At 49.8% G+C, this 15,193-nt stretch overlaps 1 protein-coding gene across 1 annotated transcript in view; it reads right to left on the bottom strand.

Annotated features, from left to right (window-relative positions):
- Positions 1 to 15,193, bottom strand: part of LOC128937664 (CUB and sushi domain-containing protein 2-like) — a 139,811-nt gene that overhangs the window by 4,017 nt on the left and 120,601 nt on the right. Inside the window, exons 51-62 of the mRNA XM_054277459.1 lie at positions 14,541 to 14,729; positions 12,162 to 12,335; positions 11,052 to 11,234; positions 9,890 to 10,066; positions 9,423 to 9,602; positions 7,590 to 7,763; positions 6,445 to 6,618; positions 5,354 to 5,427; positions 4,083 to 4,194; positions 3,489 to 3,668; positions 1,837 to 1,902; positions 543 to 704 (exon numbers count right to left, since the gene is read on the bottom strand). Of these exons, the coding sequence (XP_054133434.1) occupies positions 543 to 704; positions 1,837 to 1,902; positions 3,489 to 3,668; positions 4,083 to 4,194; positions 5,354 to 5,427; positions 6,445 to 6,618; positions 7,590 to 7,763; positions 9,423 to 9,602; positions 9,890 to 10,066; positions 11,052 to 11,234; positions 12,162 to 12,335; positions 14,541 to 14,729 (1,845 nt within the window). The remainder of the gene's footprint in view (positions 1 to 542; positions 705 to 1,836; positions 1,903 to 3,488; positions 3,669 to 4,082; positions 4,195 to 5,353; positions 5,428 to 6,444; positions 6,619 to 7,589; positions 7,764 to 9,422; positions 9,603 to 9,889; positions 10,067 to 11,051; positions 11,235 to 12,161; positions 12,336 to 14,540; positions 14,730 to 15,193) is intronic.

Here is a 15,193-nt window from a genome sequence, read left to right as displayed (position 1 = left end):
TATAAAATTTTCTTTCTGCCCAGCCAAGATCTGCTCAGCAGGGCAGCCACAGGCACTCTGTGTTGTCCTTTTATACTACAAACTACCTATAACATATTTACACTTAATTCCCAATACCCATCACCTGTGTTACACAGTGCACTTCTACTCTAAACCAATCCCAAAGTGCCAACATCGCTGCAGAAAATGGAGAACAAGAAGGAGAAGGAGAAAGGCTGGAAACGTCCAAGTTCCTCCATCTTGTCCCCATAACCCCCATACCAAAAATCCTAAAATCTTTATTTTCACCCTGTGATCATTTTGTTATTACACCATTCAAACCTGTGTGACTTTCAGGTCCTCATACAATGCTGGTAACTTGCTCCAGGGGTCACAATCAAATCCCCAGGTGTTGTGGGCTGTGTGCCAGGGTCTCTGAGCCCCGCAATGGGGTCCTCGGCAACTCTGGACATCCAAAGGGATGTGCTGAGTTCCCACACAGGGAACGGCCCTGGCAGTGCCAATGCCACCCCCTCCCAAAGGTCACATTGTCTGTCCCTCACCTGACACCTGGAGCTCCACCCCGCTGTGGTCGATCAAGGTGGCGTTGACCTTGCTGGTGGCAGGGTCAAAGCTGGTGACAGAGAGCATGGCTGGCTGCTTCTTCCCCATGTACTCGTAGGAGCCTTTCCACAGGGAATTCCTTGCAAACACATCTGCAGGCACTGGAATTACAGCAGTGAGAGATGTGAAAAAAAAACCCAGCAGCATTTCCATTTTTTCAGGAAAAAAAAAAAAACAGAGCAGGATTTCTGTCTTTCTTTGAATTCACTGATAATAATTAGATTGTTTTAAATATTTAATATTTCAAAAATATTTTGTATTTTAAGTATCTTCAATCACACCTGCTCTGAGCCATCACCATGAGGGACAAAGACAAAACCAGTAACTTTAATTTGGCTGTTGTGACCAAAAACACAAGGATAGTTTAAAAAACAAACCAGCCCCAAAATAATTTATTAGGAAAAGCTCAAATAAACTTATTAGGAAAACTTAAAATAAAAAAGGATAAATGTACAGGAAGGGCTGGAATGCTGTGGGGAGGAATATGGATCTTGATGTTCAGCTCCTGTAAGGATCCTGTTTGTTGTCCATGGAATAGGATGGGGCATGTGGCAGTTTCCAGAGTGTGAAAAATGCATGTATTTTATGATTGGCTTTTCTCAAATATTAACATTAATATTATATGTGTTGTGTTAGAAAGTGATGCTGTATTAATTCTCTTAAGTAGTGGGTAAATATAGTTTTAGGATATAAAAAACGTTAAAATAGAAACTATGCTATGTAGGATACTTTTTTTTAAAGAAAAGACTTGCACTGAGATAGCAGCCACAGGACACCTAAATCTTTCAGAGAAACAGAATTTATTCTTCTTATCAGAAGAAACGAACTTCTTCCCACCTCTAAGGTGCTGTTAGGATTCAGAGGAAGAAGTAGGGACCGACCAGACAGAATCCTGTGTTTGAATGGAATTTATGCATCGTGTATGAGGTGTATGAATATGCAACAGGCTGTTGCTTTTAATGGTTAATCCTTTGTTAACAGGTGTCCTTTTTTGGATACCCAGACTGTACATAACTCTTTGTCTCTATTGTCTCATATTGTCCTAATCCAAATTGTCCAAATCATTATTACTCAAATTATATTACTATTTTTATAACCCTTTTATTACCATTAAACTTTTAAAATGTTAAAAACAAGCGATTGGCATTTTTCACACAGAGGAGGGGATTCAGGAGGGTGGATTTGAGGGGGTTTTAGGGCTGTGCCCACGGGGAGGAGCCCCCTGAGCCTCACCTGAGGCCTTGGCGAGCGGCGGCTCCCGCGCGGTGCCCACGGGTCTCCCACTGGGCCGGACATCGGCTGGGACAGGGGACAAAGCACAGCTGGTCACTATTGCATTGTATTGTATTGTATTGTATTGCATTGTATTGCATTGCATTGCATTGCATTGCATTGTATTGTATTGTATTGCATTGCATTGCATTGAATTGCATTACTTTGCATTGCATTGCACTGCATTGCACTGCATTGCTTTGTATTGTATTGTGGGGTCTGGCACTGCCCCCGCAGAATTCCTGAGGCTGGAAAAGCTCTCCAAGGTCACAGAGCCCAAGTTGTGCCTCATGCTCAGCTTGTCACCCAGCCCAGAGCTCTGAGTGCCACGCCCAGGGGACAAAGCACAGCTGGTCATTATTGCATTGTATCGCATTGCATTGTATTGTGTTGTATTGCATAGCATTGCATTGTACTGTACTGTATTCTATTCTATGCTATGCTATGCTGTTCTGGGGTCTGGCACTGCCCACCCAGAATTCCTGAGACTGGAAAAGCCCCCCAAAGTCACAGAGCCCAGGCTGTGCCCAATGCCCAGCTTGTCACCCAGCCCAGAGCTCTGAGTGCCACGTCCAGGCTTTCCTTGGATGCTCCAAACCTCTCTGTGCAGCCCCTGCCAAGGCCTGACCACCCTTTCTGTGCAGAAATTTTCACTAAAATCCGACCCCAAACTGCCCTGGCCCAGCCTGAGGCCGTTCCCTCTGCTCCTGTCCCTGTTCCCTGGGAGCAGAGCCCAATTTGGGGCTGTCCCCTCCTGTCAGGAGTTGTGCAGAGCCACAAGGTCCCCCCTGAGCCTCCTTTTCTCCAGGCTGAGCCCCCTCAGCTCCATCAGGACTTTTCCAGCTCTGTTCCTTTCCCTGGACACTCTCCATTCCCTCCATGTCCCAGATGGACGAGCCCAAAGCTGGACACAGCACTCAGGGTGTCCCTCACCAGTGCCCAAGACAGGGGACAATCCTTCTTCTGCTCCTGCTGGTCCATCCCTGATCCACCATGGGCACACCTGGCTCATGGCCAGCTCCTGTCCCTCAGCACCCTCAGGTCCCTCTCTACCTTTCAGCCACTGTCCCCAGCCTGTCCTGCCTTTCCCTCTGCTCCAACCCCAAGTGTCCAGAGTGACCCCACTCCAGGAGAGCCACAGGGCTCCATTTCCATGGATCAGAACAAGTTCTTCATCCAAGACTCTGTGGCAGGTAAAATGTGGGGGAGATAAACAATTTTTGTCCTGTACAGGTTCTTCTAGACCCAAAAACTCCCCAGAAGATCCTCAGGTGACTCTTTGCAGGTGGCACCTGAGTGTTGGGTCACAGGTTGGACTTGATGACCTCAAAGGCCTTTTCCAACCATGTTCTGGGATTCTGCAATGGAGACCAGTGATGGAGACCCTCCCACCAAGCGAAAATCAGGCTGGGCCATCCCACAACTTTTAAGGGAACAAAATCAAGGCTGAAAACACCTCCCCTCTCCTTCCTTGGAGTTCTGACACCAAAACTGAATCTTGAGTTTATCTGCAGGTTGAAAACCACCTTTGAAGGACCTCAAGGCCCAGGATCTCCACAAGCTGAGAGCCTGGGGAGGGTCTCAGAGCCCAGCTGGTGCTGCCAGCCCCTCACCCAGGCAGATGGGGGGCTTCCCTGTCCAGCTGCCGTCGGCTTTGCAGGTGCGGTGCTCGGAGCCCCTGGTGAGGTAGAAGCCGCTCTGGCAGGAGTAGATCAAGGTGTAGCCCAGGGAGGGCAGGTCCAGGGCACCCACGTTGGCATGGGATGGGGTCTCGGGCTGCTTGCAGTGGTGGGCTGGAGGGGACAGGGAGAACAGGTGAGAGAAACCACCCAGGTGGGCACGGGGAGGGTGAGAAGTGACACGGTGACAGCAACAGGGGAACCCTCCTGGAAGAGGTTCTACACCACAGCTCACAGGGATTTTTCCCAGCTGGAAGAGCTTCCCATGCTGGGTTTCTCTTCCTGGCTAAAGCTGAACCTGGCTCCAGCTGATGAGCTGAAAATCAGGATTGGCCACCCCCATTTTTAAGGGAAAAAGACAAAACCAAAAGGTGCTGAAACACCTCTGAGCCCAGAACTGAGTGCCAGACTAAAAACTGCCTTTGCAATCCCCAATTCTCCCTAAAATGCCACACATTTTCTGCAAGGATTCCTTTTGCAGAGCCTGGCTGAGGGCCCCAGCTCCCTGTTGGCATTCCCAGGACTCACGGACGCAGTCGGGCTGGACGCCGCTCCACGTCAGGTTGGGCAGGCAGGTCCTGGTGGTGGAGCCCTGCAGGAGATATCCCTTCTGGCACCTGAAGAACAGGATGCTTCCCACCTGTCCCAACAGGAGACAATCACTCAGCTTCCCAGGGATTCCCAGACTTTCATTCCATCCCCTTGTCACCACCTCATCCCTCACAGGAGCAGCTCCACTCCCAGCTGAGCAAAAATCCCATTTATGGTGTCTCCAAATTAATTAAACATAAAATAAATTAATTAAACTTCAAGATTAAGGTGACTAATTAGCAGGAAAATGGAAGGATCCACTCTGCCATCCACTATCCCAGCAGGGAATGGGTGGGAATGGAGCCCCCCAAGGGAGCCGCTGTGGGATTTTTGTCCCCATTCCAACGATTTCCTGCTGGATGAGAGATGGGATTAGCAAAAGCACCTGCAGGATTTGGCCTGAAAATTAATGGGAATTAATGTGAATAGCAGCAACTATTAATTAGCACTGTAATTAATTTCAGATACAATGCACTGCCTAATTAATGCTGTGCAAACCCACTCAGAGGGCTAAAGGAGCACGTTGGGGTGTCCTGCTCCCAGGAGGAGACAGGAATCCATGGAAGGACACATGAATCCATGGGATGAGACATTAATCCATGGAAGGACACATTAATCTATGGGATGAGACATTAATCCATGGAAGGACACAAGAATCCATGGGATAACACAAGAATCCATGAGAGGGGACGTGAACTCATGGAAGGAGACAATAATCCATGGAAAGATGCAAGAATCCATGGAAGAAGGACATGAATCCATGGGAGGAGACATTAATGCATCAGGGGAGACATGAATCCATGGGAGAACACGTGAATCCATGGGACAACACAGAAATTCATGGGATAACATGTGAATTCATGAGATAACATGTGAATTCATGGGAAGAGACACTAATCCATGGGAAGACACAAGAATCCATGGAAGGACACATGAATCCACAGGATAATCCATGGGGTAACATGTGAATCCATGATGGGAGGCATTAATTTATGGAAGGACACATGAATCCATGGGAGAACAGAATAATCCATGAGAGGAAACTTGAATCCATGGGAGAACACAAAAATCCATGGGATAACACAGGAATCCATGGGAGAACACATGAATCCATAGGATAACACAGGAGTCCATGGGAGGACACGTGAATCCAGGCCAAGGACCGAGCAGGGCTGGCTTTGTGGCACACCCATCGTCCACGGCCATACCTGGTATCCCTGGGAATTGTTCTGCATCCCAAAAAGAGGCACTCCAGGATCTGCACACGTCGTGAGGCTGGGATCTGTTAAAAACAGGGAAGGGATTTATGGGAGAGCTCAGAGCCCTCCAGGCACACGGGTCCTGCTGTACCTCTGGAACACAAATGGGATTTGGCTCTGAAGGAACACACAGCAACAAGGAGAACACATGGATCTTCCTGTTCCTTAAATCCCTGCCTGCTGCAGAAAGAAGCAACCAAGTTTTTAATTAATGACCAATCACAGCCAGTTGTGTTGGACTCTCTGAGTCTGTCACGGGTTTTTATTATTCATTCTTTTCTGGTTTTCTGATGTCACCTTTCTCTTTCTTTAGGATGGTTTTAGTATAGCATTTTCTTATAATATGATATGATGTAATTTTATTTAATATATAAATATATATAATTTATACTTATTATACAATTATATTTATATTTATAACTATAATAATATATTTATAAATATGTTTAATAGATTGATATTATATCAATACTATAATATAATATATAACATATTAATATATCATATATTATATATATTATATATTACATATTATATTTAATTAGTATATTTATATATAATACATATTTAAGTATATATATAAAATATATATTTATATAATATTTATAATAAATTTATTATTATAATTATATATATAAATACAATTATAATTATATTAATATATACATAATAAATAATGTTTAATATAATATATATAAAATATATTATAAGTTCATAATATAGTATCAGTTAATAATGTAATATAATATAATATAATATAATATAATATATATTTAATATATTTAATATAATATATATTTAATATAATTTCATAATATAATAAATCAGCTTTCTGAGAACTTGGGAGTCAATTCCCATCTCTCACCCCATCCTGGGGACCCTCACAACACCACAACAAAGCACCACGGTCACCCCGCTCTCCTCTCTGCCCTCTGCTCCCATCCTGACCTCCAAGGACCCCCAAGGGGTTGGGACTGGAGGTGAAGGGAGCCCCCAAACCCTTCACTGAGCCCCCAAAGCCTTCACTGAGCCCCCCTTACCGATGCAGCTGGGCTGGGTCCCGCTCCAGGTGCCGTCGGACTGGCAGAACCTGCGCGCCGACCCCACGAGCACCAGCGGGGCCAGGCAGGAGAAGGACACGGACGAGCGGTAGGTGAAGCCTCTGTCCTCCCTCCTGCCCTGGGCTGGGGTGCCCGGGTCCCCACAGAACACGGCTGCAACAGCAAAGGGACAGGGAGGTGGCCACAGAGCCCCCAGGAATGCCACATCCCATCACAGCCCATCCAACTCCATGATCAGCTCGGGAATCAGGGGTGGCTGAAGGTGCTGCTGGCTGCATTCCTTGTAATTATCTCCTTTTGTCCATGGTTGTTAATTAACTTCCACCTTCTCCCCCGGATTTGCCTTTTTTTCCCCCCTCTTTTTTCTCTCCCCTAATTGCACGGTGTCACTTTGTTCCTTGGCTCTGTATCACACGGAAAGCCCACTAATTATCCCGGATCCTGGGAAAGGTGTGAGGAACAGTGAGGGGTTTTGTGGGATTTAATATGAAAATGGATATTGTGCAGCTGGAAAAGGGACTCAGAGCTGCCTTTAGCACCAGGAGATGCTAATTCCTTTTTTTTAATTCTCTTTTTTTTTTGGTGTTTGCTGTTGCATCAAACCCACCCAGCCTTCACAAAACATTCCCAACTTCTGCTGCAACACGGTGCCTTTTGCTAAAAGATTTTTTTGGCAGTTCCAGGAGTGCTGATTGCAGAAGACTGAGTCACTGAGGTCAAACACCCAGTTTTGAGGATGTTTTGTAGGCAGGAACATGGAAAATGCCTGGATTCATCCCAAATGTGGCATCACCCTTCTGTCACAAGGGGTAGAGTGACCACCTGTGTCCCCGCCTGCACTTCACAGATGCCAAAGCAAGGCTCCCAAAAAACCAAGCCATGAAGGAGGTGGGAGAGCAGCCAGACTTTGGCTCCAAACTCTTGAACCATCCCCATAGCACCAAAAATTCCCACTCCAGCTGCTGGAAAACTCCATTTATGAACGGGGCACGAAGCACAGCAAGATCCCTCTAAACCCTGAGCTGCTCAGTGACACAGAGCTTGGGGAAAAAACTTGGAAAAAGCCCTAAAAAGCTGGATTTGAAGCAGAATCCTGGTGGAGGAGAGGGCAGGTGGCTACTCACGGAAGCACTGGGGGATCTCCCCGCTCCAGGAGCCGTTGCCCTCGCAGGTGAGCACGGCGGGCAGGGACAGCTGGTAACCCTCCAGGCAGGCGTAGCTGATGCTGGAACCCCAGCTGAAATCTGACCCCACCACCTTCCCGTTGGGAATGGCCTGGGGAGCTCTGCAGGTGATGGCTGGGGGAGGAGGAAAAAGAAGGAGAAGGAGGAAAAGGAGGAAATGGAAAAGGAGGATGACAAAGAGAAGAAGGAGGAGGAGAAGAAGGAGGAAAAGGAGAAGAAGAAGGAGAAGAAGGAGAAGAAGAAGAAGGAGAAGAAGGAAGAAGAGGAGGAAAAGAAGGAAATGGAGAAGAAGGAGAAGGAGGAGAAGGAGAAGAAGGAAAAGGGAGAAAAGGGAGAAAATGGAGAAAAGGGAGAAAAGGAAGAAAATGAGGAAACGGAGGAAAAGGAGGAAAAGGAGGAAAAGGAGGAAAAGAAGGAGGAGAAGGAGAAGAAGAAGGAGGAAAAGAAGGAGGAGGAGAAGAAGGAGAAGAAGGAGGAAAAGGAGGACAAGAAAAGGAGGAGAAGGAATAGGACAAGGAAAAAAGGAAAAGGAAAAGGAAAAGGAAAAGGAAAAGGAAAAGGAAAAGGAAAAGGAAGAGTCAGGTCTCTCCACTTCTTAATTATTTCCATTAACAAGCAAATTCCACCTAGGTGCAAAGTCACCTCCTGCTCTCCAAGAGCATCTCCCAGGATTGGCACAAAGTGGGGTCAAACCCTTCAAAGTTTGCAGTTCAATCCCAAATAATGAAATATCCCATGGGAAGGGATCCATGAGGATCATCCAAGCCCTGGCCCTGCACAGACACCCCAAAATCCCCCCCTGTGCATCCCTGAGAGCGTTGTCCAAACATTCCTTGAGATCCTGGGGCTCTGCTCAGTGCCCCACCACCCTCTGGGGGAAGAACTTTTCCCTCAGCATCTCCACAAATCCGATTTTGAAGTCAACGCTCGTTCCCAGCTGAAGGTAAAAATCTGCCCTGACATGGTGTGAAAGCTCATCCCCGATTTCCCCGAAGATTCACACATTTTGGACAACCTGGCTGAGGCTCAGACGAGCAGTTGAAGCCACAACCTGTCGGGTTTTCACCCACTCTGGGGTGTTTGGAGATGACATTTTTGCAGCGCTCTGCTCTTCAGCTCAGAGCAGCCAAACCTGTGCCTCCAAATGAGACTCTTGGCCACATTCTGGATCATTTCTGCAGCATTTGCTCAGTGCAGAGGATGAAAAAGGAGAGGAAGAATTGCTCTTTACAGCCTCTGAAGGAGCTGGAGCGCATTTGAGGGTTTTTATGTGGCCTGTTTTTATATCAGTTCCGTGACAGGTGAATTTTCCAGATTTTTAAAGGAATGCAGCGATGCTGCCACACATTTTATCTGTGCTGGGGGGTCAGGAAAACAGATCCAGCCTGCCCAGCCACTGCTTTCCTATTTCCCTTTTCTATCTCTGAACCACAGGAGCCATCTCAGAATAATGAAAAGACTCGCAGGGAACATTTTTCAGATGTTTCTGGGTGATGCCAGCACAGCGTCTGCTGGAAAAACACAATATTTCATCTGAGCTTGATCCGAGTTTTTTGTGCAAAATCACTTTACTCCCTGGGCTTTGAAGGAGAGCAGCAACTCCTTCCCTCCCTGCCAGGCACAGATTGATAGCCCTGAGCACAGCAAGGCGTTGCTGCTTCCCTGACAAATGCCAAACTTTGTGTGTGGAATGAGGGAGATGAGGAACGCCCAGCCAGGCTTTCATGGAAACTCTGGTGGCCTCCAAAACTTGTGTCCTGCAGGGTTCCTTACCCTTGCAGACGGGTTTGGTGCCGTTCCAGGTGCGGTCTTTGGTGCAGGTGAGGGCAGCAGCTCTGTCTGACTCCATCATGAAGCCAGGAGTGCACTGGAACACCACGGATTTGTTGTAGGTGAAGTCACTGCCCAGCCTCAGCCCATTGGCCGGCACGCCGGGGTCTCCACAGTTGATCACTGCCAAGGAAGGGAAAAAGGAGAATTTCTGGCAGCTGGAACCACGCCTGGGATGGTCCTGAATGTTTTTTTCCAGGTGGGGTTTAACCAGTTAAATGTGGAGCAGGTTTGCAGCCTGCGATTTGGTTCATTTGTCCTTGGTGCCCAGCTGGAGCAGGAATTGTTTTGTCTCCCTGCTCTGTGCACAGAGCTCACCATCCCTGATATGAAGCCCAGACCCACACACCAAAGCAGCACAGAACCTGAGAAATATAAAAGTTAAAACCAGAGGCGCCACCAGTGCTCACCAGTGCACTCGGGGCTGGTCCCAGTCCAGGTGCCATTGACGGTGCAGTGCCTGCTCAGCACCCCAGTGGAGTAATAACCCTCCCTGCACTGGTAGATGATGGAGCTGGAGAACACCAGGCCGTCGTTGAAGATCACCCTGGCGTTGCTGGGAGTCCCGGGGTTCCCGCAGGAAATCACTGCCAGGGGAAACGGGGAAATTCAATTAAAATCACCCAGAAACCACAAACCGACCCCCAGGGCTCCGAGGGGTTCCTCCTGCATTGCCTGTGCTCAGGAAAGGCAAGTTCTGAGGACATGAGAACACTTCTGGGGACATGAGAACAGTTCTGGGGACACCAGAGCCATTCTGGGGACACTAGAGCAGTTCTGGGGACACCAGGACAGCTCTGGGGACATGAGAATAGCTCTGGGGACAATAGAACAGTCCTGGGGACATTGGGGCAGCTGGGGGACATCAGAGCAATTCTGGGGACACTGGGGCAGTTCTGGGGACACCGGGGCAGCTCTGGGGACACCAGAATAACTCTGGGGACACTGGGGCAGCTCTGGTGACATCAGAGTAATTCTGGGGACACCTGGGCAGTCCTGGGGACCCCAGGGCAGCTCTGGGGACACTGGAGGTGTTCTGGAGACACCAGGGCAGCTCTGGGGACACCAGAATAGCTCTGAGGACACCGGGGCAGTCCTGAGGACACCAGGGCAGCGCTGAGGGCATCAGAGCAATTCTGGGGACACTGGGGCAGCTCTGGGGACATCAGAGCAATTCTGGGGACACCGGGATAGTCCTGGGGACACCAGAACAACTCTGGGGACACTGGGGCAGCTCTGGGGACACCAGAACAGCTCTGGGGACACTGGGGCAGCTCTGGGGACACCAGAACAGTACTGGGGACACTGGGGCAGCTCGGGGGACATCAGAGTAATTCTGGGGACACCTGGGCAGTCCTGGGGACACCAGAAGAGCTCTGGGGACACTGGGGCAGCTCGGGGGACATCAGAGCAATTCTGGGGACACTGGGGCAGTCCTGAGGATAGTGGAACAGCTCTGGGGACAACAGGGCAGCTCTGGGAACACCGGGGCAGTCCTAGGGACACCAGAACAGCCCTGGAGACATCAGAGTGATTCTGGGGACACAGAAGAGCCCCGTGTCGCAGCAGTACCTTCGCACTCGGGCTGCGTGCCGCTCCAGGAGCCGTTGGCGTGGCAGACCCTCTTGGAGGAGCCGCGCAGGGAGTAGCCGGGCTCGCAGCTGAACCGCACCACGCTGCCCACGTCGAAGGCGTCCCCCAGCCCGATCCCGTGCGAAGGGATCCCGGGGTCGCCACACACGCCCTGGCTGCCCCCTGCCAGGAGAGCACAGAGTCACCACAGCCACCAGGGATGGAGGCTCCTGTCCCTTGTCACCCTCACCGGGAATTCCACCCCCAGCAGAGCAGTGGAACTCCAAATTAAACATTCCCTGATTCCGTGAGCCCCCCTGGTTTTGAGATGGATGCAAACATGGCCACAATTCCTGAATCCCAAGGTGGAGGCTCCAGCATCAGCCCCAGGGATGTTTCTCCTCCGTGAAGGAATTCCCACGTGCTCCAAGCCAGCCCTGAGCAGCTGGGAGTGAGGGAACAAGGAGGGTTGGAGCGTGGGAGGAAGGGAAGGGAAAAGGGGAAAAGGGGAAAAGGGGAAAAGAGAAAAGGGGAAAAGGGAAGGGTTGGGGATGTCCAGGGAAGGGAAGTTCAGGTAAGGGAAGGGGAGGGAGGTGCCTCCTCCTCAAGGCACAAGAGTAGGTGATGATGGGTGGGAGGTGATGACAATGGATGGGTGACCATGAACGAGTGACCATGGCCAGCTGATGGTGTCTGGGTGACCATGACCAGGTGACCAAGAACAGGTGACCATGAACGGGTGACCATGGCCAGCTGATGGTATCTGGGTGACCACGAACAGGTGACCAAGAACAGGTGACCATGAACAGGTGATGGTGTCTGGGTGACCACGAACAGGTGACCATGGCCAGCTGACTGTGGCTGGGTGACCATGAATGGCAGTGACCATGAACAGGTGACCAAGAAGGGATGACCATGAATGGGTGACAACAAACAGGTGACCATGGCCAGCTGACTGTGGCTGGGTGACCATAAATGGATGACCATAGCCAGGTGACCATGAACAGGTGACGAAGAACAGCTGACCAAGAACAGATGACCATGAACAGGTGACCATGAACAGGTGACCATGTCTGTGTGCCCCTCAGGGCCCTTCCCAAGCCCCCTCACCCGAGCAGTGTGGCAGGGAGCCGCTCCAGCGCCCGTCCAGCTGGCACATCCTCGTGGCATTGCCCACCAGCGTGCGCCGGCCCAGGCAGCTGTACCTGACCACGGAGCCCACCGTGTGCTTGTCCCCCGAGATCTGCGCGTGGGGAGGGGACCCGGGGTGGCCACAGGACACCACTGCAACAGAGACACGGCTTCAGCACCCGGGGATCCAGAATTCTGGCTTGGGGGGACCTTAAATATCAGTTAGTGCCACTCCTTTCCATGGGCAGGGACGCTTTTCCCTATCCCTGGTTGCTCCAAGCCCTGTCCAGCCTGGCCTTGGACACTTCCAGGGATGAGGACAGTCCCAGCTGCTCTTGGCACATGTGCCAAAGCCTCCCCATCCTCACAGGGAAGTTCAACACACAGGAAACAAAAACATAAGAAAATCTCCTTTTTTTTTAAACTTTGAAACCCAGGAATCCAAGGAATCAGTGGTAAAATTGACCTGGGTTTCCAAATGTCAACAAATCCTCCAAATCCCAACGTTTTCTGCGAGATAAAATGGAGGAAGGAGATCCCTTGTACTCAAGGAGGCTGAGGGAACCTGGGATTGGGGTTTTAACAGGAATTCCCTCCCGGCTGTGGGAACATGGATCATCACTCACCAGCTCCCCAGGATCCATGCAAGGGGTGAGGAGAGGACAAAAGGAAAGGAAAACGTGCCCAAAACTGCTTGGTAGGATTTGGTGTGGAGGGAGAAACGTGGGAAAAACAAAAGGAACAATCCCAGCTTTGGAACAGCTCAAGCCAATTGGAATTTCTGGAGTTGGGCAGGGAATGGGATTGCAGCTGGTTTGGTGCCCAAAGGGACAAAATGGTCATGCTGGGGTGGGGCTGCTCCTGCCTGCACCTCCCTAAGGCAGCTAAAATCCACTCTGGATCCCAAATTCCCAGTGTAAGATTGAGACTCACTCACTCAGGTGAGTCCTCACTCACCCAGGTGTACCCTCAGCCACTCAGGTGAGCTCTCCCTGTGCTCCAGAGCTGCTCCTGCCCTCTCCACCTGCACTATCCCAGCAGGATCCTCTCCTCAAACCCCACAACCCATCAGGATTCCACCTGGAACACCCAAAATCCATTGGGATCTGCCTGTCCTTACAAAGAGAACGTCCCTAGCAGGATCCTCTCCTCAAACCCCAAAATTCATTGGGATTCCACCTGAAACCCCCAAAATCCATCAGGATCCACCTGGCCCTACATAGAGAATGTCCCTAGCAGGATCCTCTCCTCGAACCCCAAAATTCATTGGGATTCCACCTGGAATCCCCAAAATCCATCAGGATCCACCCGTCCCTACATAGAGAATGCCTTCCAGCAGGATCCTTTCCTCAAACCCCAAAATTCATTAGAATTCCACCCAGAATCCCCCAAAATGCATCAGGATGCACCTCTCCCTACAAAGAATGTCCTTATCAGGGTCCTTTCCTCAAACCCCAAAATTCATTAGGATTCCACTCAGAATCCCCAAAATTCATTGGGATCTGCCTGTTCCTATATAGAGAATGCCTCCAGCAGGATCCTCTCCTCAAACCCCAAAACCCATAGGAATTCCACCTGGAATCCCACAAAATCCATCAGGATCTACCTGTCCCTACACAGAGAATGTCCCTTTTCCTCAAACCCTAAAATTCATTAGGATTCCACCTGGAACCCCTAAAATCCAATGGAATCCACCTGTCTCTACATAGAGAACCCTCTCCAGCAGTATCCTCCCCTCAAATCCCAAAATTCATTGGGATTCCACCTGGAACCCCTAAAATCCACTGGGATTCATGTGTCCTCACAAAGAGAACCCCCTCCACCAGTATCCTCTCCTCAAACCCTAAAACACATCAGGATTCCACCTGAAACCCCCAAAATGCATCAGGATCTGCCTGTCCCGAGACAGAGGACCTCCTCCACCAGAATTCTTTCTTCAAACCCCAAAATTCATTGGGATTCCACCTGGAATGCCCCCAAATCCACTGGGATCCACCTGTCCCTACACAGAGAAACCCCTCCAGCAGAATCCTCTCTTCAAACCCTAAAATCCATCAGGATCCACCGTTTCCTGAGAATGCCCTCCAGGAGGATCCTCTCCTCAACCCCAAAACCCATCAGGATTCCACCTGGAACCCCCAAACCCATTGGGATCTGCCTTTCCCTACACAGAGAATGCCTCCAGGAGGATCCTCTCCTCAACCCCAAAACCCCCTCCCTAGGAAACTCCTGAAACCACTGGGACCATTCCCACGTGGATTTTTTTGTGGGGATTTTTTTTGGGATGGATTTTCCCTCACGAATCCTGCTGACCCCCACGAGATGCGCTGGACAGGGAGAGGGGTTGGGGCCACTTACAAAGGCACTGGGGGAGGGCTCTGTCCCACGTGCCATCGCCCTGGCACGTCAGGACGTGCGTCCCCAACAGATAAAATCCGTGGCTGCACTGATAGGACACGGTGGTGCCGAAGCTGAACCTGTGCGGGCCGCTCGGCTGCACTTGCCGCACGCTGTTTTCCAGGTGCCCGGGGTCAGAACAGTTCACAACTGCAAACAGACAACAGAACAACACCCAGAAAATAATGGGAAGCGAAAAGTGAGGCAGAAAATGTGGGGTTTAAAAAAAAAAAAAAAAAATTGGTGGGAAGTTGAAGATTTTATGCTGATTTAAGATTTTTTTCCCGAGATTTTTTCTCTGAGATTTTTTTTTTTCTCCGAGATTTTTGAGGGTGGGAGTGGAAAAATTTCTTGTGAAAAAGGGAGTCCAGGCAATCCTGCAGGTTGTCACCCAGCAGCAGAGGCTGGATCTCCAAATTGGGATTGAGATTATCCAGCTGGGAATAACTGATCCCAAACCGGGATTTTTTTGGGAATAATTGATAATCCAGCATGGCCAGAGATCCTGGATTAGGGAGATGCAGAGGGAGGGAGTGCAGGGAGGGGAGGGGATTTGGGAAGTGAATCTGAGTGCTGATCCCATGGGGAAAGAGGGAAAAGGGCTCTGCACAAAG

The sequence above is a fragment of the Melozone crissalis genome, unplaced genomic scaffold, assembly GCF_028551555.1.
Source record: "Melozone crissalis strain CALT ecotype California unplaced genomic scaffold, PUWL_Pcris_2 ptg000020l_1, whole genome shotgun sequence".
NCBI lineage: Eukaryota > Metazoa > Chordata > Aves > Passeriformes > Passerellidae > Melozone > Melozone crissalis.
Note: the sequence above shows the minus strand (reverse complement) of the source record. Positions and strands in the feature narration are given on the sequence as shown.